At 52.5% G+C, this 25,028-nt stretch overlaps 1 protein-coding gene across 2 annotated transcripts in view; it reads left to right on the top strand.

Annotated features, from left to right (window-relative positions):
* The window catches only part of TTLL4 (tubulin tyrosine ligase like 4), a 100,876-nt gene that overhangs the window by 63,223 nt on the left and 12,625 nt on the right, over positions 1 to 25,028 (top strand). Inside the window, exons 13-14 of one of the 2 annotated variants that reach the window (XM_075317091.1) lie at positions 4,905 to 5,039; positions 13,469 to 13,597. In XM_075317091.1, the coding sequence (XP_075173206.1) occupies positions 4,905 to 5,039; positions 13,469 to 13,597 (264 nt within the window). The remainder of the gene's footprint in view (positions 1 to 4,904; positions 5,040 to 13,468; positions 13,598 to 25,028) is intronic. The other variant, XM_075317092.1, reaches the window with a different exon arrangement.

Here is a 25,028-nt window from a genome sequence, read left to right as displayed (position 1 = left end):
CACTGTGGGGCACCAGTTTTCAGGTGCTGACCCCCCTTGGTGCCGCAGTGTATATGTATGTATATATGTATATATATATGTATATATATATATATATATATATATATATATATATATATATATATATATATATATATATATATATATATATATATATATATATATATATATATATATATATATATATATATATATATATATATATATATATATATAATGTATGTTTATTTATATGATATATGATCTCACTGTTCGGCAGCATTATTTGCCTTTGGCTGTATACCCTCACTGATTACTCTGCGGACGACATGCTGTTGTCTGCTCTTAAAGAGTAAGGGTGCCAAGGTATGGGCTTAGTTACAACCTGTACCTCTTGTGCGGCTATATTACAGGCCCTCATTGTGTACAATGCTTGGCCCCGAGGGCACTCACTCAGCCGGAGCCTCCGGCACTGGTGGGACCCTCGGCCAGGTGGTTCCGCCGGTTTCCACTGCACAGATGACAGGGACAGAGTTTGCATGTTGGAATCAGCAAATCTCTGAGTAGCTTTCACATTCCAGGACTTAGTCTATGGACAGAGGGTCTGCTAAGATACTGGAAGCCTTGCAGTCCAGACCGATAACACAGGCCCAGGGAGCTGTGAGTTCATCGCTCCCGGGTCCCTCTGGGTCGGTACAACAAGGGGCTCCTGGGGTAACACCCAGATCCCACGGTGAGAACTCCGTCATGGACCGCGGCCTTTGTTAGGCTAAGCGGGCCCGCTGGGAACCTTCCCCGACTTAATCAGGAGTGCGTGTTTCTATCACTCTAACTCCAGAGGGGCCGTCCAAAAGCACAGAACTTTACGGACAAACGCTTACTAAGCGCCTTATTGACACGCGTTACCCTTTTCCCCCTGACGTTGTTAAGGGTTGGGCTCAGTGTCACAGGGTGGATTCTCCAGTCCCTTGGCTGGCGGCTAGATCCGTAGTATTAGTGAACGAATGCCACTGACAGGCAAATAAAGCTTATGATGAAATCCATCTATGAAGCCATAGTCGCATCTTTTGCTCCAGCCTTCGCAGCCGTGAGGGCACTCCAAGCTATCTCAGCTTCTCTGGCTGAGATTATTGCGGTTGCACATACTCTGCCCCGCAGGTTGTGTCCTTCACTTCTCAGGCGTAGGTTTCTTCGTTCTACGCCATGAACGCCGTTCCTGGACTCTGCGAGCCGTACAGCGGTGGCATCCACCAATTCGGTGGCAGTCTGCAGGGCCATGTGGCTACGTGAATGGAAGGCAGGCTCTGCTTCCAAGAAGTTCTTAACCGGTTTGCCATTTTCTGGCGACCGTTTGTTTGGCGAGCAATTGGATGAAGTTACTAGACAGTCCAAGGGAAAGGTCTCGTCCTTGCCCCAGTCCAAAGGTTTCGGTCATTTCGGCCCTCAGCAAGTTCCTTTCCTCCACGTCCAACAGGTCAGAGGAGGGCTAGAGGAACTCTTCTGCATGGCGGTCTAAGTCACAAGGCGGCTTCCTCATGACTTCGGCCTCACCAAGACTGCGTCCTCGGTCGGTGGCAGGCTCTCCCGCTTTTGCGACGCCTGGTGGCCACATGTCCAAGACCGATGGGTGAGAGACATTCTGTCTCACGGGTACAGGATAGAGCTCTGCTCTCGTCCTCCGACTCGTTTTCTTCAAAACATCTCCGCCCCCCGAGCGAGCCGATGCATTTTTTCAGGCGGGGAACACTCTGAAAGCTCAATGTCACAAGGAGACTTCCTAGCATCAATTGACATAAAGGATACTTATCTCCATGTGCCGATCGCACCCGAGCTTCAACGCTTCTGCGTTTCGCCATCAGGGACGAACACTTCAGTTCGTGGCTCTGCCATTCGGCCTGGCGACAGCCCCACGGGTCTTCACCAAGGTCATGGCAGCAGTGGTGGCAGTCCTACAAGGGCCACTCGGTGATCACTTACCTAGACGATCTTCTAGTCAAGACACCCTCCTGGGTGGCATGTCAACACAACCTGACCATTGCTCTGGAGACTCTCCAGGGGTTCGGGTGGATCATCAAATTTCCAAGGTTAAAACGGACACCGACCCAATCACTGACTTGCCTCGGGATGGAGTTTCATACTCTCTCAGCGATAGTGAAGCTTCCGCTGCATAGTCAGCGTTCACTACAGACAGGGGTGCAATCTCTCCTTCGGGCCCAGTCACCCCTTGAGGCGCATCATGCACTTTCTAAAGAAGATGATGGCAGCAAGGGAGGCAGTTCCCTTGCGCAGTTTCGTCTGCGTCCGATTCTATCGGACACCGCAAATGGGACAGGAGGTCGACGTCCCTAGACAAGAACGTCTCTTTCCCTTGCGGCAAAACCTCTCTTCAGTGGTGGCTTCTTTCCACTTCCTGGGCGGAGGAAAAATCCTCCCGGCCCCCAGCTGAGGCTGTGGTCACGACGGACGCGAGTCTGTCAGGGTGGGGAGCGGTCTTCCTCCACCACTCGGCTCAGGGAACCTGGACTCCGACAGAGTCCTCCCTTCAGATCAATGTTCTGGAGATAAGGGCAGTGGATCTAGCCCTAAAGGTGTTCCAGCGGTGGCTGGAGGGCAGGCAGATCCGAATTCAGTCGGACAACGCCACGGCGGTTGCGTACATCAACCACCAGGGCGGCACACGCAGTCGCCAAGCCTTCCGAGCAGTTCGGCGGATTCGGCTGTGGGCGGAAGCCACAGCCTCCACCATCTCCGCAGTTCACATCCCGGGCGTAGAAAACGGGGAAGCAGACTTTCTCAGTCGCCAGGGCATGGACGCAGGGGAATGGTCTCTTCACCCGGACGTGTTTCTAGAGATCTGTTGCCGCTGGGGAATGCCGGACGTCGATCTAATGGCGTCTCGGCACAACAACAAAGTCCCGGCATTCATGGCTCGGTCCAAGGATCACAGAGCTCTGGCGGCAGACGCGCTAGTTCACGACTGGTCGCAGTTTCGACTGCCTTATGTTTTTCCTCCTCTGGCACTACTGCCCAGAGTGTTACGCAAGATCAGGTCAGACTGTCGCCGCGCCATCCTCGTCGCTCCAGACTGGCCGAGGTGATCGTGGTACCCGGATCTGTGGCACTTCACGGTGGGTCAACCGTGGACACTCCCAGACCGACCAGACTTGCTGCCTCAAGGTCCATATTTCCTTCTGAATTCTGCGGCTCTAAACCTGACTGTGTGGCAATTGAGTTCTGGCTCCTAGCGTCATCAGGGATATCTCCAGAGGTCATTGCCACCATGAGACAGGCCAGGAAACCAACGTCCACCAAGATCTATCACAGGACTTGGAGGATTGTCTTATCCTGGTGTTCTGATCAGGGTTTTACTCCCTGGCCGTTTGCCTTGCCCTCTTTTCTTTCTTTCCTTCAATCCGGAATGGACAAGGGCTTGTCTCTCGGCTCTCTCAAGGGACAAGTATCGGCGCTTTCCGGGCCCACCTTACAAGCGTCCGTTAACACCCTCTGATCTTAACAGGGTGCTGACGACTCTTCAGAAGCCACTTTTCGAGCCGATGCGGGATCTCTCTATCTCGCCTTTCGCAAAGGGTGGCCTTCCTAGTGGCAGTCACATCACTCAGGAGAGTGTCTGAGCTAGCAGCGCTGTCATGCAAAGCCCCCCTTCCTGGTGTTTCACCAGGATAGGGTGGTTCTACGTCCGGTCCCGGACTTTCTCCCTAAGGTATCCCCGTTTCATCTCAATCAGGATATCGTCTTACCCTCTTTGGGTCCGCATCCAGTTCACCAAGGTGAAAAGGATTTGCATTTATTAGATCTGGTGAGAGCACTCCGGCTCTACATTTCTCGCACGGCGCCCCTGCGCCGGTCTGATGCGCTCTTGTCCTTATCGCGGGCCAGAGTAAGAAATTTCAGGTTTTCAAGTCAACCTTGGCTCGGTGGATCAAGGAACCGATTCTTGAAGCCTACCGTTCTTTTAGGCGTCCGATTCCTGCAGGGCTGAAGGCCCATTCTACCAGAGCCGTCGGTGTCCTGGGCATTGCGGCACCGGGCTACGGCTCGGCAGGTGTGTCAGGTGGCTACCTGGTCGAGTCTGCACACTTTCACGAAACACTATCAGGTGCATGCCGATGATTCGGCAGATGCCAGCCTAGGTAGGCGACTCCTTCAGGCGGCAGTTGCCCACCTGTAAGAAGGGGCCGTTTTTCGGCTCTTTTTATCGAGGTATTCTTTTACCCACCCAGGGATTGCTTTTGGACATCCCAATTGTCTGGGTCTCCCAATGGAGCGACAAAGAAGGGAATTTTGTTTACTTACCGTAAATTCCTTTTCTTCTAGCTCCTATTGGGAGACCCAGCACCCGCCCCTGTTCCCTTCGGGCTAGTTGTTCTTCTGTGTACACATGTTGTTCATGTTGAATTGTTCTTTTGGTTCATGGTTTTCAGTTCTCCGAACATCCTTCGGATTGAATTTACCTTAGACCAATTTATAAGTTTCCTCCTTCCTGCTTTTGCACCAAAACTGAGGAGCCCGTGATGCACGGGAGGGTGTATAGGCAGAGGGGAGGGGTTACACTTTTTAAAGTGTAATACTTTGTGTGGCCTCCGGAGGCAGAAGCTATACACCCAATTGTCTGGGTCTCCCAATAGGAGCTAGAAGAAAAGGAATTTACGGTAAGTAAACAAAATTCCCTTCTTTTGACAGGTTCATCTGATGAATCTGAAACTGTGGCATCTTGTGTGTTTTTTGTTGTGTGGGTTTTTTTGTTTTTTAATTCTAAGCTCAGATTAGATTATTTGCAGAAATGTCTTTTATTCAATCCTGATTTGCTCCAGCAACAACATATGATTATAATGAATATCCGTGCACAGATATGGCACCAAGAAGGGGTAAATGACATCTTCTAACTTTTTTTTTATTTTTTTAAGCTCCGAGCCTTATGTGAACAGTTTCATGAAGACGTACGTCCAGCACCAGTATTCCTGCCACGAGCTGTTTGGATTCGACATCATGTTAGATGAGAACTTGAAGCCGTGGGTTCTGGAGGTGAACATCTCTCCAAGGTACCGTCCTGTGCGGAGGCTTCTAATACTGATGGTCTAAGGGAGGTTCAATCATCGCGCTGCACCCAGGAAATATGGATTAGGCCTGATATACACCGAGGCTCCTATACGTACATGTATCATCTGTAATACGGCCAAGTCCCTGCCCGACCTCTTGTCTCGTGGCACATACTAAAGGTGCTGTGCTCCAATCTCATAAGATCCATGGTCGTGCCTGGAATTGCAGCTCTTAATAAGAATGGGTGAAAACCGCTGCTATAGGGTTGTGAGAATTGGCTAATGACCCCGACAGATGCCAGCTGAATAACACCGCTACAAACACCCGTACCTGACATGTGACTTACATCAAACATCAGGAAGGGTTTGCACAGCCATTTAGGAAGAAAACAAAATGGTAGTTTAGTTTGTAGGCAGAATACATTGTTTTATGTGGATGTATGAAATTTAGGAAAGTAACAAACTGGAGATTTGTGACATAAGGACAGTGTACAAGTCATGCAGACTGGCGGCAGTCATATTGTGTTTGATGAGGGGCCGTGTTGGAGTCAGACTCTCCTGATTCATGAAAAGTTGCACATCTCTTCTCGAATTTGGAGTGTCTGAGTGGCCTGAGTTTGAGCGCTACGCCAGAGAGATTACTCCTGCTAGGCACTGGAGTGAGATTCCTGATGTCCATAGTGTCACAGCTCCCAATTAGAGAAGCTTTGACATGCCCTCGTCCTGCCCCATTTGGAGGTTTTCTTCGGCGCTCCATTGGGAGACCCAGACAATTGGGTGTATAGCTACTGCCTCCGGAGGCCACACAAAGTATTACACTTAAAAGTGTAAAGCCCCTCCCCTTCTGCCTATACACCCCCCGTGGGATCACGGGCTCCTCAGTTTTCATGCTTTGTGCGAAGGTCAGACATCCACGCATAGCTCCACTGTTTAGTCAGCAGCAGCTGCTGACTATGTCGGATGGAAGAAAAGAGGGCCCATATAGGGCCCCCAGCATGCTCCCTTCTCACCCCACTCTTGTCGGCGGTGTTTGTTAAGGTTGAGGTATCCATTGCGGGTACGGAGGCTGGAGCCCACATGCTGCTTTCCTTCCCCATCCCCCTCAGGGCTCTGGGTGAAGTGGGATCTTACCGGTCTCCAGGCACTGAGACCGTGCTCCATCCACAGACCCGGAGAACCTGCTGGATATGGAGCTGAGTATCGTCAGGGACAGGGCCCTGCTACATTAAGGTACTCTGTGTCCCCGTACAAATCGCGCACACACACACCAGCATTGCTGGGTGTGTTAGTGCGCCGGGGACAACAGCGCGGCGCGCTTGTGCTATTACTCACTGCAGCTTAGCTGAGTGAGTTTATGTATTAGGAACTGCCGCGCCGGCCGCTGCTGGCTGTTTTTACACTGCGGCGCGGCTGGGACTTGTGGTGCGCCGGGGACTTCCGCGCTGGCCGTGCTTATACGACGGCCGCGCTTATAAATCGAGTCCCCGGCTTTTGCGGCCTAGTTTCGTTTCGTTCCCGCCCCCAGGCCTGCCAGTCAGGGGAAGGGCGGGACGCTGTTCAGAACGTCAGCGCCGAGGGCTGGAGTCTGCTTAGCATACTCCAGCCCCCTCACTGGGCACAGTGGGACGCCAGTTTCCCGCACTTTGTCTGGGGCACGCCCACGGCCCGCCCCTCTTCACAGGACGCCGGCAGCCATTCCTGTTTGCAGTCTGAGCTGGAGAGGGGAGACTGGGAGACCCAGACACGGGATTCTGGCGACCACACACCCGCTTTTGAGCGGGCGGTAAGCAGCACCTGAGGTGCTGACCCCACTAGTGCCGAAGTGTTCATTTGTACTTTATGCTTGTATGCTATACATTGCACTGTACGGTCGCTATTCTTGGCTATATACCCTCCTAGATTGCTAGACAACAGCATGTCGTCCGCAAAAAGCAAGGGTGCCAAGGCACAGGCTTTCTATGCTGCTTGTACCGCATGTGAGGCTGTTCTACCGGCAGGTTCCACTGACCCCCATTGTGTGCAATGCTCGGCCCCTGTAGTACTTGCTCAGCCGGGGTCTCTGCTAGAGGTGGCCCAAGGAGAACCACCTGTGAACACTGTCCAGGTGACAGGGACGGAGTTTGCAGTTTTTGCTGATAGATTGTCTGTGACTATGACTAAAATCCTAGAGACTTTGCAGTCCAGACCGGTAACTCAGACCATGGGCACTGTTGATTCAATGCTCCCTGGCCCCCCTCATTTGGAACAAATCCGTGCTCCGGGGGGGTCCCATACATCCCGGTGTGATGGCTCTGACACGGACGACAGTCCCAGACAGCCTAAGCGAGCTCGCTATGAGCGACCCTCGACTTCATCTCACTGGTCAGGGTCCCAGCAGGAGGACTCTCTGTATGATGAGGCAGAGGTAGCTGATCAGGATTCTGATCCTGAGACCGCTCTCAATCTGGATACACCTGATGGTGACGCCATAGTGAATGATCTTATAGCGTCCATCAATGGAATGTTATATATTTCTCCCTCAGCTCCTCCAGTGGAGGAGTCAGCCTCACAGCAGGAGAAATTCCATTTCAGGTATCCCAAGCGTAAATTGAGTACTTTTCTGGACCATTCTGACTTTAGAGAGGCAGTCCAGAAACACCACGCTTATCCAGATAAGCGTTTCTCCAAACGTCTTAAGGATACACGTTATCCCTTTCCCCCTGACGTGGTCAAGAGCTGGACCCAGTGTCCAAAGGTGGATCCTCCAATCTCCAGACTTGCGACTAGATCCATAGTTGCAGTGGAAGATGGGGCTTCACTTAAAGATGCCACTGACAGACAGATGGAGCTCTGGTTGAAATCCATCTATGAAGCTATCGGCGCGTCGTTTGCTCCAGCATTCGCAGCTGTATGGGCACTCCAAGCTATTTCAGCTGGTCTTGCGCAGATTGACACTGTCACACGTACATCTGTTCCGCAAGTAGCGTCCTTAACCTCTCAAATTTCTGCATTTGCGTCTTACGCTATTAATGCTGTCCTGGACTCTACGAGCCGTACGGCAGTGGCGTCCGCCAACTCCGTGGTTTTACGCAGAGCCTTGTGGTTAAGGGAATGGAAGGCAGATTCTGCTTCCAAAAAGTGCTTAACCAGTTTGCCATTTTCTGGTGACAGACTGGTGAGAGATTGGATGAAATCATTAAACAGTCCAAGGGTAAGGATTCTTCCTTACCCCAGCCCAAACCTAACAAACCCCAACAGAGGAGGGGACAGTCGAGGTTTCGGTCCTTTCGAGGCTCGGGCAGGTCCCAATTCTCCTCGTCCAAAAGGACTCAAAAGGATCAGAGGAGCTCAGATTCTTGGCGGGCTCAGTCACGCCCAAAGAAGACAGCCGGAGGAACCGCTACCAAGGCGGCTTCCTCATGACTTTCGGCCTCCTCTCTCCGCATCCTCGGTCGGTGGCAGGCTCTCCCGCTTTGGCGACATTTGGCTGCCACAGGTCAAAGACCGTTGGCTGAGAGACATTCTGTCTCACGGGTACAGGATAGAGTTCAGTTCTCGTCCTCCGACTCGATTCTTCAGAACTTCTCCACCTCCCGACCGAGCCGATGCTCTTCTGCAGGCGGTGTGCTCTCTAAAGGCAGAAGGAGTGGTGGTCCCTGTTCCTCTTCAGGAGCAAGGTCACGGTTTTTACTCCAATTTGTTTGTGGTGCCAAAAAAGGACGGGTCTTTCCGTCCTGTTCTGGACCTAAAACTGCTCAACAAGCATGTGAAAACCAGGCGGTTCCGGATGGAATCCCTCCGCTCCGTCATCGCCTCAATGTCTCAAGGAGATTTCCTAGCATCAATAGACATCAAAGATGCTTATCTCCACGTGCCGATTGCTCCAGAGCACCAGCGTTTTCTACGCTTCGTTATAGGAGACAAACACCTTCAGTTCGTAGCCCTGCCTTTCGGTCTGGCGACAGCCCCACGGGTCTTCACCAAGGTCATGGCAGCAGTAGTAGCAGTCCTGCACTCTCAGGGTCACTCTGTGATCCCTTACTTGGACGATCTACTTGTCAAGGCACCCTCTCAAGAGGCATGCCAACACAGCCTGAACGTTGCGCTGGAGACTCTCCAGAGTTTCGAGTGGATCATCAACTTTTCAAAGTCAAATCTGACCCCGACCCAATCGCTAACATATCTTGGCATGGAGTTTCATACCCTCTCAGCGATAGTGAAGCTTCCGCTGGACAAACAGCGTTCACTACAGACAGGGGTGCAATCTCTCCTTCAGGGCCAGTCGCACCCCTTGAGACGCCTCATGCACTTCCTAGGGAAGATGGTAGCAGCAATGGAGGCAGTCCCTTTCGCGCAGTTTCATCTGCGTCCACTACAATGGGACATTCTCCGCCAATGGGACGGGAAGTCGACGTCCCTAGACAGGAACGTCTCCCTTTCTCAGGCGGCCAAGGATTCTCTTCAGTGGTGGCTTCTTCCCACCTCATTGTCAATAGGAAAGTCTTTCCTACCCCCATCCTGGGCGGTGGTCACAACGGACGCGAGTCTGTCAGGGTGGGGAGCAGTTTTTCTCCACCACAGGGCTCAAGGTACGTGGACTCAGCAGGAGTCCACCCTTCAGATCAATGTTCTGGAAATCAGGGCAGTGTATCTTGCCCTACAAGCCTTCCAGCAGTGGCTGGAAGGCAAGCAGATCCGAATTCAGTCAGACAACTCCACAGCGGTGGCATACATCAACCACCAAGGCGGAACACGCAGTCGGCAAGCCTTCCAGGAAGTCCGGCGGATTCTGATGTGGGTGGAAGACACGGCATCCACCATATCCGCAGTTCACATCCCGGGCGTAGAAAACTGGGAAGCAGACTTCCTCAGTCGCCAGGGTATGGACGCGGGGGAATGGTCTCTTCACCCGGACGTGTTTCAGGAGATCTGTCGCCGCTGGGGGATGCCGGACGTCGACCTAATGGCGTCCCGACACAACAACAAGGTCCCGGCTTTCATGGCACGGTCTCACGATCAAAGGGCTCTGGCGGCGGACGCCTTAGTTCAAGATTGGTCGCAGTTCCGGCTACCTTATGTGTTTCCACCTCTGGCACTGTTGCCCAGAGTGCTACGCAAGATCAGGTCCGACTGCCGCCGCGCCATCCTTGTCGCTCCAGACTGGCCAAGGAGGTCGTGGTACCCAGATCTGTGGCATCTCACGGTGGGTCAACCGTGGGCACTACCAGACCGACCAGACTTGCTGTCTCAAGGGCCGTTTTTCCATCTGAATTCTGCGGCCCTGAACCTGACTGTGTGGCCATTGAGTCCTGGATCCTAGCGTCTTCAGGATTATCTCAAGAGGTCATTACCACCATGAGACAGGCTAGGAAACCAACGTCCGCCAAGATCTACCACAGGACGTGGAAGATATTCTTATCTTGGTGCTCTACTCGGGGAGTTTCTCCCTGGCCATTTGCATTGCCTACCTTTCTTTCCTTCCTGCAATCCGGTTTGGAAAAAGGTTTGTCACTCAGCTCCCTTAAGGGACAAGTCTCAGCGCTCTCTGTATTTTTTCAGAAGCGCCTAGCACGACTTCCTCAGGTACGCACGTTCCTGCAGGGGGTTTGCCGCTTAGTCCCTCCTTACAAGCGGCCATTAGAACCTTGGGATCTGAACAGGGTTCTAATTGCTCTCCAGAAGCCGCCTTTCGAGCCTATGAGGGATGTTCCCCTTTCTCGCCTTTCACAGAAAGTGGCCTTTCTAGTAGCGGTCACGTCTCTTCGGAGAGTGTCTGAGCTAGCAGCGCTGTCATGCAAAGCTCCTTTCCTAGTGTTTCACCAGGACAAGGTGGTTCTGCGCCCGATTCCGAAGTTTCTCCCTAAGGTGGTATCCCCCTTTCATCTCAATCAGGATACCTTCTTACCTTCTTTTTGTCCTCATCCAGTTCACCAATGTGAAAAGGATTTGCATTTGTTGGATCTGGTGAGAGCACTCAGACTCTACATTTCCCGCACGGCGCCCCTGCGCCACTCGGATGCACTCTTTGTCCTTGTCGCTGGTCAGCGTAAAGGGTCGCAAGCTTCCAAATCCACCCTGGCTCGGTGGATCAAGGAACCAATTCTTGAAGCCTACCGTTCTGCTGGGCTTCCGGTTCCCTCAGGGCTGAGAGCCCATTCTACCAGAGCCGTGGGTGCGTCCTGGGCATTACGGCACCATGCTACGGCTCAGCAGGTGTGCCAGGCAGCTACCTGGTCGAGTCTGCACACTTTCACCAAGCATTATCAAGTGCATACCTACGCTTCGGCGGACGCCAGCCTAGGTAGACGAGTCCTTCAGGCGGCGATTGCCTCCATGTAGGAAAGGGCTGTTTTACGGCCCTAACATGAGGTATTATTTTACCCACCCAGGGACTGCTTTTGGACGTCCCAATTGTCTGGGTCTCCCAATGGAGCGCCGAAGAAGAAGGGAATTTTGTTTACTTACCGTAAATTCCTTTTCTTCTAGCTCCAATTGGGAGACCCAGCACCCGCCCTGTTTCCTTTGGGTTTTTTGGTTTTTTCGGGTACACATGTTGTTCATGTTCAATGGTTTCAGTTCTCCGATATTCCTTCGGATTGAATTTGTTTAAACCAGTTATTGGCTTTCCTCCTTCTTGCTTTTGCACTAAAACTGAGGAGCCCGTGATCCCACGGGGGGTGTATAGGCAGAAGGGGAGGGGCCTTACACTTTTAGTGTAATACTTTGTGTGGCTTCCGGAGGCAGTAGCTATACACCCAATTGTCTGGGTCTCCCAATTGGAGCTAGAAGAAAAGGAATTTACGGTAAGTAAACAAAATTCCCTTCTTTGTATAAACTCATATGAAGAAGGCAAAAGTCACAAGCTTTTTACACCAAAAATTTACTACTTTTGAAAGCTTCAACAATTTTTTTTGGCTTAAAAGCCTTGATGAATCAGGACCATTAAGGTTTCAGTACTTCTAGCCAATAATCCCAGTGGGGGCAGAGGGGCGCTTTAAAACTGGATTTACACTGGACAATTTGAGGAGTACTGATAATCGGGCAGTGTAAACAGGCTGGAAATCACAAGATTGTCCTTCAGTGATAAAGAATAGGAAAAAGAAGCGCTGATAGGGTCTTACCAGATCTAAAAATGGCAATGTGTAGTAATGTACACTCACCTTATGCGGTTGTGAGGGTCACCACCACCAGAGATAACATATAGATAATGGCGGCTACCGCAGCCCCACCTTCAAATTGGGAAAGGAGAAGGGGTTAACGCCGCGCAGTCACCAAAGGATATAAAATTGTTCATTAATAATTATCTTTATCCATAGGTCTAGGCGTTTCGAGGTATAGAACCTCTTCCTCAGGACCAAAGAATCATCAATACGTTCTTTAATGTGCTGTTAAGAATTTGTCAATATGATGTAATATTTGACACATTTTGTAAATAAAAATCTTACGATTTAAAAAAAGAACCAACAATAAAATTGTATTGATTCTTTGGTCCTGAGGAAGAGGTTCTATACCTCGAAACGCATAGCTCTATAGAACAAAATAATTATTAATCAACAATTTTACATCCTTTGGTGACTGCGCGGCATTAACCCCTTCTCCCGTCCTGCTTTGAAGATTCTCCTTCAGGTGAGAGAATATTTTTTTGTAGGTTTAAAAACTCTAGTTCTCAGCAGCACATTGTCCTTTGTAACCTGTATGTCCTGCCGAGAACAATGCAGCCTGGCCGCTCAGAACAATTTATTACTGATCTATTACCGATTTATTCTGTGCACATAAGACATGTGGTCGCCCTGTGTAAATAGACCACTAATTGGCCACGATAAGTGAACACCTTGGGTGGTGTAAACTTGCCTTTAGGCTTACGGTCTCTTTTTAAGGTGAGGGTGGGAATTTAATAGGCGGCACTGGGGGATATATAAAGTCGTCCTGCTTGGACAGCCGTCCTGTTAGCACATGGAAATATTGTACTGCTGAGGTAATGAAAATATCTAGCAGCCTCCAGCCACCCAGAGACTCGCAGATGTCCTCCATAGACTCCCAGGCACTCGCCAGCAATGTCAGTAATGCTGTATAGGATTAACAGTTAAAGGGACAGGGCTCCTGGGTATTTCTAAACTATATCCACAGTTGCGTCTACACTTCATTTTCTTTTCACACTTCTGCACTTCATGGGAGTGACGACTTTTTCGCACTCTTTGGTTACGTCCACATGAAACAATAAAATGTTTACACAGCAAAAAAAAAACTGATGTAATTTTATGCAGATTTTGTGGGGAATTTGATATGGATTTAACAAAGAAAAGTGTAGATGAAAAATCCACAGCATGTCCTCTAAATCTTATGTAAATTTCTGCGGTCGCCCGAACGCTGCAAGATTGGCACATGAGCATAATCTTCTCGCCTGCCTTCTGTCCATTAGAGCCTCTCGTCACGTTATTTTCTTTCTCCCACAGTCTTCATTCCAATTCTCCATTGGATGTGAGGATCAAAGGACAGATGATCCGGGACCTCCTGAACTTAGCCGGCTTTCTCCTCCCCAACAATGAGAGCGCAAACTCCAGCAACACAAATCTGACCTCCAGGTGAGGCCGACTAACACCAGAGAGAAAACGTCTTTTATAGACCTGGAATATTTCTTTATCGTTCCTATGGGAGACCCAGACATTGGGTGTATAGCTTCTGCCTCCGGAGGACACACAAAGTACTACACTAAAAAGTGTAGCTCCTCCCTCTGAGCATATACACCCCCTGGATAACAAGATCTAGCCAGTTCATTGCTTTGTGTTCAGGAGGCACACATCCACACATGCATTCTCATCTGATTTTTCATTTTTGGAAAGTTTTTGAAGAAAAGCGGGTCCAAGCCTGGACTCCCGGCATGTCCCTTCTCACCCCACTGTGTCGACGGTGCTGTTAAGGTTGATTTACAAGGCTGGAGCCTTTACATGCCACGCTCCTTCACCATCCCTCGGGCTCTGGCTTGAAGTGGGAGCCAGCACGGTCCTCCTTGCTTTGCAGGAGACCGGTCTCCATCCGCAGCCCTTCAGGATCCTGCTGGACGGAGCACTCATCCCCAGGGACTTGGAACCCTGCGTCTCAAGCTAAGTACCTGAGACGTTTATATTTGGGGGGTCCCGGTACTTTATTATGGTGGGGGAGTGTGCTGTGTAACTTTTGTGACATTTCCGGCCGGTTCTCTGGCTGTCGCCTGAGAACCGCGCCGATGGTGCCTGCGCGCCGGCCGCATCGCTTAAATTTAGGCCCCGGCTTCGCCGGAGGCCTACTTTCGATTTCACTGCCCTCGCATGTCAATCATGCAGAGGGACAGTGCGGCTCCGCCCAGCGGCCGTTCGGCACAGGGGAGGGACACTCCTCTCTGAGTACATGTCCCCTCCCCTGTAAATCTCCTTGGCCCTCCAGATCCCGCTCTCAGAGCAGGTCCCGCCCCCTCTCCTCGCTCCGGCGCCATTTTCTCAGCGTTTTTTCTCTGGATCAGTGCTGGCTGCAGCATCCCTGCTAAGCTGCTTGGGGGTCCGGGCTATTGGATCTGGAGGGCACACAAACTGGCTGGTAAGCCACAACCTCCGGTTGTGGATCTTCTTATATACTCTCTGGGGGTCATTCTGGCTCAGAGCCCCCACTTCAGCAGCATGTCTCACACGAGGAGCAAGGCTGCAAGGCTGTACTCAGTATGCACTGCATGTAAGCTCGTGCTGCCTGAACCGAGCACATATCCACATTGTGATGCCTGCTCTAACCTGACAATGCCTCAGCCTGAAATCGCACACATAGTGGTCCCTCCGGCTGCTCCGGCTCCGGTGGCTGAACCCCCGACTTGGGTAGAATCCTTTATCTCCCAGCCTTTTGCCGACTCCATGGGACAGCTGTCCCGGACTTTGCTGAACATGCATCAGCCCCCTTCTCAGGGCGCCTCTGCTGCTAGGGGTCTCTCAGCAGAGCTCACAGAGAATTCTTCATCTGGTCCCAGACCCCGTCCTCCTAAAAGGAGACGCAGGGCTCCCTCTCCTTCCTCGTCCCGCGGCTCTGATTCACGAGCTGACTCGCAGGACGAGGAGGATGCCTTTACTGGGGGCTCGGAGGCTACCTCCATGTGCCCCATTGATCTGACCGAGGGTGACTCAGATGTTAGTGATTTGATTGCGTCCATTAATTCTTTACTGGACCTCAATCCGCCAGTATCAGAGGAGCAACCCTCTCTGGCAGAAAAGCACCAGTTTACCTTGCCTAAGAGAACAAGGAGTGTGTTCTTTAACCACTCCAGTTTTCAGACCGCTGTGACCAAGCCCAGGGCCTGTCCTGTCAAACGCTTCCCAAAGCGTGGTTCTGATGACTGGTTTCCCTTTCCACCTGAGGTGGTCAAGGAGTGGGCTCATTCACCAAATGTGGACCCCCCGGTGTCTAGACTCTCAGCCCGGACCGTTGTATCAGTGGCTGATGGCACCTCTCTTAAGGATTCCACTGACCGCCAGGTTGACCTTCTGGCCAAATCTGTATATGAGGCGGCAGGGGCCTCGTTCTCCCCATCTTTTGCAGCAGTGTGGGCTCTCAAAGCCATCTCTGCTTCTCTAGAGGAGATGCATTCCCTCGCCAGGGACTCTATGCCCGAAATGGCTGCCATAACTTCCCAAGCTTCAGCTTTTTCATCCTATGCCATGTCTGCCATGCTGGAGGCTTCTCACCGCACTGCGGTGGCTTCGGCTAATTCCCTCGCTATCCGCAGGATCTTGTGGCTTCGAGAGTGGAAGGCAGATGCTTCTTCTAAGTACCTTGCTGGGCTCCCTTTTGCTGGGTCCAGGCTGTTCGGTGAACAGCTGGATGAAATTATTAAGGAAGCTACTGGCGGGAAGAGTACTTCCATGCCACAAACCAAAACCAGGAAACCTGTCCAGGGCAGGAACCAGTCGAGGTTTTGTTCCTTTCGTTCCTCCAACTGGTCGTCCTCTAAGCCCTCGGCCTCGTCCACTAACTCAGCCAAGGACCAAAAATCCAACTGGCGCACAAAGGCACGTCCACAGAAGACCGCAGCAGCTGCTGCCACTAAGGCAGCCTCCTCTTGACTATCTGTCCGCGCCAGCAACGTCCTTGGTCGGTGGCAGGCTCTCCCACTTTGGCGACGTGTGGTTTCAACACGTCTCCGATCAGTGGGTGCGGGATATCATCTCCCACGGCTACAGGATAGAATTCTCTTCCAGCCCGCCAAACAGATTTTCTGTCAACTCCCCCCTGCTCCAAGGCCGCCGCCTTCTCTCAGGCCGTGGCATCCTTGCAGGCAAACGGAGTAATTGTACCGGTTCCCGCTCGGGAACGGTTCAGAGGTTTCTACTCAAATCTCTTCCTAGTCCCCAAAAAGGACGGTTCCTTCCGGCCCATCCTGGATCTCAAGCTTCTCAACAAGCATGTTCGGGTGCGGCATTTTCACATGGAGTCTCTGCGATCAGTCATTGCCTCAATGACCCAAGGAGATTTCCTGGCATCCATCGACATCAGAGATGCCTATCTGCATGTGCCAATTGCAGTTTCACACCAGCGTTGGCTACGTTTTGCAATCGGATCGGAACATTTCCAATTCGTGGCTCTCCCCTTCGGGTTAGCCACAGCCCCTCGAGTATTCACCAAGGTCATGGCAGCAGTGGTTGCGGTCCTGCACCTCCAGGGGTTAGCAGTGCTTCCTTATCTGGACGACCTTCTAGTCAAGGCTTCATCCAGTGTAGACTGCCAGCGGAGTGTCTCGCTCACTCTCGCCACTCTAACCCAATTCGGGTGGCTTGTCAATTTGCCCAAATCCACTCTTACTCCGACCCAGAGGCTCACGTACCTGGGGTTGCAGTTCGAGACTTTGCCGGCACTTGTGAAGCTGCCCTTAGTCAAACAGCAGTCCCTCCATCTGGCGGTGCGCTCTTTACTGAGGTCCCGCCGTTATACCCTCAGGCGCCTGATGCAGGTGCTGGGTCAGATGGTGGCGTCAATGGAGGCGGTTCCCTTTGCCCAGTTCCATCTGCGTCCACTGCAGCTGGACATTCTCCGCTGTTGGGAGAAGCGGCCTTCTTCCTTGCACAGGTTGGTGGCTCTGTCGCCACAGACCAGGGGCTCCCTTCAGTGGTGGCTTCGGCCCCTCTCCCTGTCTCAGGGACGCTCCTTCCTGGCACCGTCCTGGGTGTTTCTCACCACGGATGCCAGTCTATCCGGCTGGGGAGCGGTATGTCTACACCGAGCTCAGGGCATTTGGACTCCGTCAGAGTCAGCCCTCTCGATCAATGTGCTGGAAACCAGAGCCGTGCTCCTGGCTCTCTTAGCTTTTCACCATCTGCTGGCGGGCAAGCACATCCGAGTCCAGTCAGACAACGCGACAGCAGTTGCCTACATCAATCACCAGGGCGGGACACGCAGCCGCCTGGCAATGTTGGAGGTTCAACGCAACCTTCAATGGACGGAGGACTCCAAGTCCACCATATCCGCAGTCCACATCCCAGGCGTGGAAAACTGGGAGGCAGATTATCTCAGCCGTCAAACCGTGGACAGTGGCGAGTGGTCCCTGCATCCGGCAGTGTTTCAGTCAATCTGCCGCAAGTGGGGCACTCCGGAAGTGGATCTAATGTTATCCCGGCACAACAACAAGGTTCCGGTTTACGTGGCTCGCTCCCACGATCCTCAGGCCTTTGCAGCGGACGCTCTGGTTCAAGATTGGTCCCAGTTTCGTCTGTCCTACGTGTTTCCCCCTCTAGCTCTCTTGCCCAGAGTTCTGCGCAAGATCAGAATGGAGGGCCGGCGGGTCATCCTCATTGCACCGGACTGGCCCAGGCGAGCTTGGTACCCAGACCTGCTCCATCTGTCCGTAGAGGTGCCGTGGCATCTTCCGGACCGTCCAGACCTTCTCTCACAAGGTCCGTTTTTCTGCCAGAATTCTGCGGCTCTCAGATTGACGGCGTGGCTCTTGAGTCCTGGATCTTGACGGCTTCTGGTATTCCTTCCGAGGTCATCTCCACTATGACTCAGGCTCGGAAGTCTTCCTCTGCCAAGATCTATCACAGGACTTGGAAGATTTCTTTTTCGCTCCTAATTGGGAGACCCAGACAGTGGGTGTATAGCTACTGCCTCTGGAGGCCGCACAAAGAACTACACTTAAAAGTGTAAGGCCCCTCCCCTTCTGGCTATACACCCTCCCGTAGGAGTACGGATTCCTCAGTTTTAGCTTTGTGCGCAAGGAGGTCAGACACGCACGCATAGCTCCATTGTTTTTAGTCAGCAGCAGCTGCTGACTATGTCGGATGGAAGAAAAGAGGGTCTATACAGACTCCCAGCATGCTCCCTTCTCACCCCACTTATGTCGGAGGTGTTTGTAAGGTTGAGGTACCCATTGCGGGTACGGCGGCAGGAGCCCACATGCTGATTCCTTCCCCATCCCTTTTTACAGGGCTCTGGGTGAAGTGGGATTTACCGGTCTCCAGGCACTGAGACCGTGCTCCATCTACAGCCCCTGGAGAAGATGCTGGATGGAGCGGAGTACATCAGGGACATGGCCCTGCTTCCTTAAGGTACTCTGTGTCCCCGTGCATTTGGCGCTCACACCGCAGCATGCTGGGTGTTGTAGTGCGCCGGGGGACATCAGCGCTGCGGCGCCTGTGCCATGGCCTCATTCAGCTTAGCTGAAGCAGGCACACTTATGGGAATCGGCCGCGCCGGCCGCTGGGACTGCGGCACGGCTGGCACTTGTAGTGCGCCGGGGACTTCAGCGCGGCCTGCGCTTTTACGGCGGCCGCGCTGATAACTACAGTCCCCGGCTTTTGCGGCCTGCTTCCGTTCGTTCCCGCCCCCAGACCTGCCAGTCAGGAGAGGGGCGGGACGCTGCCCACGTCTAGGACTCGGTCGCGCCGGCCGCTGGAACAGCGGCGCGGCTGGCACTTGTAGTGCGCCGGGGACTTCAGCGCGGCCCGCGCTTTTACGGCGGCCGCGCTGATAACTCGAGTCCCCGGCTTTTGCGGCCTGCTTTCGTTCGTTCCCGCCCCCAGACCTGCCAGTCAGGAGAGGGGCGGGACGCTGGCCAGTGCATCAGCGCTGAGGGCTGGAGTCGTTTTTACATACTCCAGCCCTCACAGTCAGCACAGAGGGGACACTGTTCCCGCACTTTTGTTTGGGAACTCCCACGGACCGCCCCTCTCCACAGACGCCGGCAGCCATTCCTGCTGACACGCTGAGCTGCAGAGGGGAGCCGGGGAGACCCAGACAAGGCATTCTGCAGCCTCTTACCCGCTGTTCAGCGGGCGGTAAGCAGCCCTCAGGGCTCACCCCCTCTTGTGCTCGTAGTATTCTTAGTATTTTGTTGCTACAAATACTTGGTATTACATAGCGCTGGTCGCCTTTTGGCTATAGACTCTCTCACATGCAGAGAGCCAGCAGCATGTCGCCCGTAAAACGCAAGGGTGCCAAGGCACAGACATTATATGCTTCCTGCACCGCATGTGGGACTTTTCTACCGGCAGGCTCCACGGACCCCCATTGTGTGCAGTGCTCGGCCCCTGCGGCGCTTGCACAGTCGGGACCTCTGCTGGACGTGACCCAGGGTGTACCACCTGTGAATGCTGTCCAGGTGACAGGAACTGAGTTTGCAGCTTTTGCTGACAGAATGTCTCTCACTATGTCACAAATTCTTGACACATTGCGAGCTAGGCCTGTACTTCAGACCACGGACACTGTGCATGTATTGCCCCCTGGTCCCCCTCAGCTCCTAGCTCCGGGACGGGCATCTACACCTCAGGGTGAAGACTCTGACTCGGACGATGGCCCCGGGCAGCCTAAGCGGGCTCGTTATGACGGGCCTTCACATTCATCTCAATGGTCTGGATCCCAGCGGGATGAATCTATGGGTGATGAGGCGGACGTAACTGATCAGGATTCTGATCCTGGGACCGCTCTCAATCTAGATACACCAGATGGTGACGCCATAGTTAATGATCTTATATTTAACATCAATAAGATGTTGAATATTTCCCCACCAGCTCCTCCTGTAGAGGAGTCAGCTTCGCAGCACGAGAGAATCCATTTCAGATACCCTAAGCGTACATTAAGCACTTTTCTGGACCACGCTGACTTCAGAGACGCAATCCAGAAACCCCACGCTTATCCTGAAAGGCGTTTTCCTAAACGACTTAAAGATACACGCTACCCTTTTCCCTCTGAAGTGGTCAAGGGTTGGACCCAGTGTCCAAAAGTGGATCCTCCAATTTCCAGGCTTGCAGCTAGATCCTTGGTTGCTGTTGAAGATGGAGCGGCACTTAAAGATGCCACTGACAGGCAGATGGAGCTCTGGCTGAAATCCATCTATGAAGCGATTGGAGCGTCATTAGCGCCTTCTTTTGCGGCCGTATGGGCACTCCAAGCTATCACGGCCGGGCTTGCGCGAGTCGACTCAGTCACACGTGCATTTGCCCCGCAGGTAGCACCATTGACCTCGCAAATGGCGGCATTCGCGTCGTACGCGATTAATGCTGTTCTGGACGCTACAAGCCGCACGGCAGTGGCGTCAGCCAACTCAGTTGTTTTGCGTAGGGCTCTGTGGTTGAGACATTGGAAAGCAGATTCTCATTCCAAGAAGTGCTTAACCAATTTGCCTTTTTCTCGTGACCGATTGTTTGGAGAGCGTTTGGATGAAATCATCAAACACTCCAAGGGTAAGGACTCTTCCTTGCCGCAACACAGACAAAACAAGCCCCAACAGAGGAGGGGTCAGTCTGGTTATCGGTCCTTTCGAGGACAGGGCAGGTCCCAATTCGCCTCGTCAAAAAAGACTCAAAAGGACCAGAGACGTTCAAATTCTTGGAGGTCTCAGTCACGCCCAAAAAGACCAGCCGGAGGAACCGTTGCCAAAACGACGTCCTCCTGACTTGCGGTCTCCGATGCCCACACCCGCGGTCGGTGGGAGGCTGTCCCACTTTGGCGACATTTGGCTAGCAAGCGTCAAGGACCGTTGGGTGAGAGATATTCTATCTCACGGGTACAGGATAGAGTTCAGTTCTCGTCCGCCAACTCGTTTCTTCCGAACTTCTCCACCACCAGACCGAGCCGATGCTCTGTTGCAGGCGGTGGCCGCTCTAAAGGCGGAAGGAGTGGTGACCTCCGTCCCTCTTCAGGAACAGGGTCACGGTTTTTACTCCAATCTGTTTGTGGTCCCAAAAAAGGACGGATCGTATCGTCCCGTCCTGGATCTGAAGTTGCTCAACAGACACGTAAAAGTCAGGAGGTTCCGGATGGAATCCCTACGCTCCGTCATAGCCTCAATGTCTCAGGGAGATTTTCTAGCATCAATAGACATCAAAGATGCGTATCTCCACGTGCCGATTGCACCAGAGCATCAGCGTTTCCTACGTTTCGTCATACACGACGAGCACCTACAGTTCGTAGCGTTACCCTTCGGTCTGGCAACAGCCCCCCGGGTCTTCACCAAAGTCATGGCAGCAGTAGTAGCTGTTCTGCACTCGCAGGGTCACTCGGTCATCCCGTATCTAGACGACCTGCTTATAAAGGCATCCTCTCAAGAAGCATGCCAACACAGTCTGAAGGTGGCGCTAGACACTCTCCAGACTTTCGGGTGGATTATCAACTTTCCAAAGTCTCATCTAACCCCGACCCAATCTCTGACTTATCTTGGCATGGAGTTTCATACTCTATCAGCGATAGTGAGGCTTCCACTGGACAAGCAGTGCTCGCTACGGACTGGAGTGCAATCTCTCCTTCAGAGCCAGTCGCACTCACTGAGGCGCCTCATGCATTTCCTAGGAAAGATGGTAGCAGCAATGGAGGCAGTCCCGTTCGCGCAGTTTCATCTGCGCCCTCTCCAATGGGACATTCTGCGCCAATGGGATGGGAAATCGACGTCCCTCGACAGGACTGTCTCCCTCTCTCAGACTGCCAAGGACTCTCTACGTTGGTGGCTTCTCCCCAACTCATTGTCACAGGGAAAGTCGTTCCTTCCCCCGTCCTGGGCAGTGGTCACGACAGATGCGAGCCTATCAGGGTGGGGAGCGGTGTTTCTCCACCACAGGGCTCAGGGGACGTGGACTCAGGAAGAGTCCACCTTGCAGATCAATGTTCTGGAAATCAGAGCAATCTATCTTGCCCTGCGAGCCTTCCAACAATGGCTGGAAGGCAAGCAGATTCGGATTCAGTCGGACAATTCCACGGCGGTGGCGTACATCAACCACCAAGGGGGAACACGCAGTCGCCAAGCTTTTCAAGAAGTCCAGCGGATTTTGACGTGGGTGGAAAGCAGAGCGTCCACCATATCTGCAGTTCACATCCCAGGCGTGGAAAACTGGGAAGCGGACTTTCTCAGTCGCCAGGGCATGGACGCAGGAGAATGGTCCCTTCACCCGGACGTGTTTCAACAGATCTGTTACCGCTGGGGGTCGCCGGACGTCGATCTGATGGCGTCACGGCACAACAACAAGGTCCCAGTTTTCATGGCACGGTCTCACGATCACCGAGCGCTGGCGGCAGACGCCTTGGTTCAGGATTGGTCGCAATTCCGACTCCCCTATGTGTTCCCACCTCTAGCATTGTTACCCAGAGTTCTCCGGAAAATCAAGTCCGACTGCCAGCGAGCCATACTCGTCGCTCCAAATTGGCCAAGAAGGTCGTGGTACCCGGATCTGTGGCATCTCACGGTAGGCCAACCGTGGGCACTACCAGACCGTCCAGATCTGCTGTCTCAAGGGCCGTTTTTCCATCTGAATTCTGCGGCCCTGAACCTGACTGTGTGGCCATTGAGTCCTGGATCCTAGCGGCCTCAGGTTTATCTCAGGGAGTTGTTGCCACAATGAGACAGGCTAGAAAACCATCCTCAGCTAAGATCTATCACAGAACGTGGAAGATATTCTTAGCGTGGTGCTTGGCTCAAGGGTTTTCTCCCTGGCCATTTGCATTGCCAATTTTTCTTTCCTTCCTGCAGTCTGGGTTGGAAAAAGGTTTGTCCCTTAGCTCGCTTAAGGGTCAAGTCTCCGCGTTATCCGTATTCTTTCAGAAGCGCTTGGCACAGCTTTCTAAAGTACGCACGTTTCTCCAAGGAGTTTGTCATATCGTTCCTCCTTACAGACGGCCATTGGAACCCTGGGATCTGAACAAGGTTCTCCTTGCTCTTCAAAAGCCGCCTTTCGAGCCCTTGAAAGAGGTTCCCCTTTCTCGGCTTTCACAAAAGGTAGTTTTTCTTGTAGCGGTCACATCTCTTCGAAGAGTGTCCGAGCTGGCGGCGTTATCTTGCAAATCTCCCTTCCTGGTGTTTCACCAAGACAAGGTAGTACTGCGTCCAATTCCAGAGTTTCTTCCCAAGGTGGTTTCTTCCTTTCATCTCAATCAGGATATCACTTTGCCATCTTTGTGTCCGCATCCAGTTCACCAATTTGAAAAGGGTTTACATCTGTTGGACCTGGTGAGAGCACTCAGGATTTACATTTCTCGCACGGCGCCTCTACGCCGTTCGGATGCGCTCTTTGTCCTAGTCGCTGGTCAGCATAAGGGATCGCAAGCTTCCAAATCCACCCTGGCGCGGTGGATCAAGGAACCAATTCTTCACACATACCGTTCTGCTGGGCTTCAGATTCCATCTGGACTGAAGGCCCATTCTACCAGAGCCGTTGGTGCGTCCTGGGCGTTGAGGCATCAGGCTACGGCTCAGCAAGTGTGCCAGGCGGCTACCTGGTCGAGTCTGCACACGTTTACCAAACACTATCAAGTGCATACCTACGCTTCGGCAGACGCCAGCCTAGGTAGACGGGTCCTTCAGGCGGCGGTGGCCCACCTGTAGGAAGAGGCTGTGGGACAGCCCGTTCATGTGGTATCTTTTTACCCACCCAGGGACTGCTTTTGGACGTCCCACTGTCTGGGTCTCCCAATTAGGAGCGAAAAAGAAGAAGGGAATTTTGTTTACTTACCGTAAATTCCTTTTCTTCTAGCTCCAATTGGGAGACCCAGCACCCGCCCTATCTGTTTTTAGGGTTTCGTTTTTTCGGGTGCACATGTTGTTCACGTTGTTTCTTAAGTTCTCCGATCTAGTTATCGGATTGAATTTGGTTTTGAAACTGTTATTGGCTTTCCTCCTTCTTGCTTTGGTACTAAAACTGAGGAATCCGTACTCCTACGGGAGGGTGTATAGCCAGAAGGGGAGGGGCCTTACACTTTTAAGTGTAGTTCTTTGTGCGGCCTCCAGAGGCAGTAGCTATACACCCACTGTCTGGGTCTCCCAATTGGAGCTAGAAGAAAAGGAATTTACGGTAAGTAAACAAAATTCCCTTCTTTCCTGTCCTGGTGTCGCTCTTCCGGCCATGCTCCTTGGCCTTTTTCCTTGCCGACCCTTCTGTCCTTTTTACAGTCTGGTCTGCAGCTAGTACTATCCCTCAATTCCCTCAAGGGACAGGTCTCGGCTCTGTCAGTGCTGTTCCAGCGGCGTATCGCCCGGCTGGCTCAGGTGCGCACCTTCATGCAAGGTGCGTCTCACATCATTCCGCCTTACCGGCGGCCCTTGGATCCCTGGGACCTCAATCTGGTCCTCACGGCCTTGCAGAAACCCCCCTTTGAGCCTCTTAGGGAGGTTTCTTTGTCTCGTCTTTCACAGAAAGTGGTCTTTCTGGTGGCCATAACTTCCCTCAGGAGAGTCTCTGACTTGGCTGCGCTCTCCTCGGAGTCACCTTTTTTGGTTTTTCATCAAGACAAGGTGGTTCTCCGTCCGACTCCGGACTTTCTTCCTAAGGTGGTTTCTCCTTTCCATCTTAACCAGGATATTTCCCTACCTTCCTTTTGTCCGGCTCCTGTTCATTGCTTTGAGAAAGCGCTGCATACTCTGGATCTGGTGCGGGCGCTCCGGATCTATGTGTCTCGCATCGCTGTTCTTAGGCGGTGCACCTCTCTTTTTGTGCTAACCACAGGTCGGCGTAAGGGCCTCTCGGCTTCTAAGCCAACCTTAGCCCGTTGGATTAGGTCGCCCATTTCAGAGGCCTACTAGTGTTC

The sequence above is a fragment of the Anomaloglossus baeobatrachus genome, chromosome 7 (assembly GCF_048569485.1).
Source record: "Anomaloglossus baeobatrachus isolate aAnoBae1 chromosome 7, aAnoBae1.hap1, whole genome shotgun sequence".
NCBI classification, from domain to species: domain Eukaryota; kingdom Metazoa; phylum Chordata; class Amphibia; order Anura; family Aromobatidae; genus Anomaloglossus; species Anomaloglossus baeobatrachus.
This window is presented reverse-complemented; position numbering and strand designations above follow the sequence as displayed.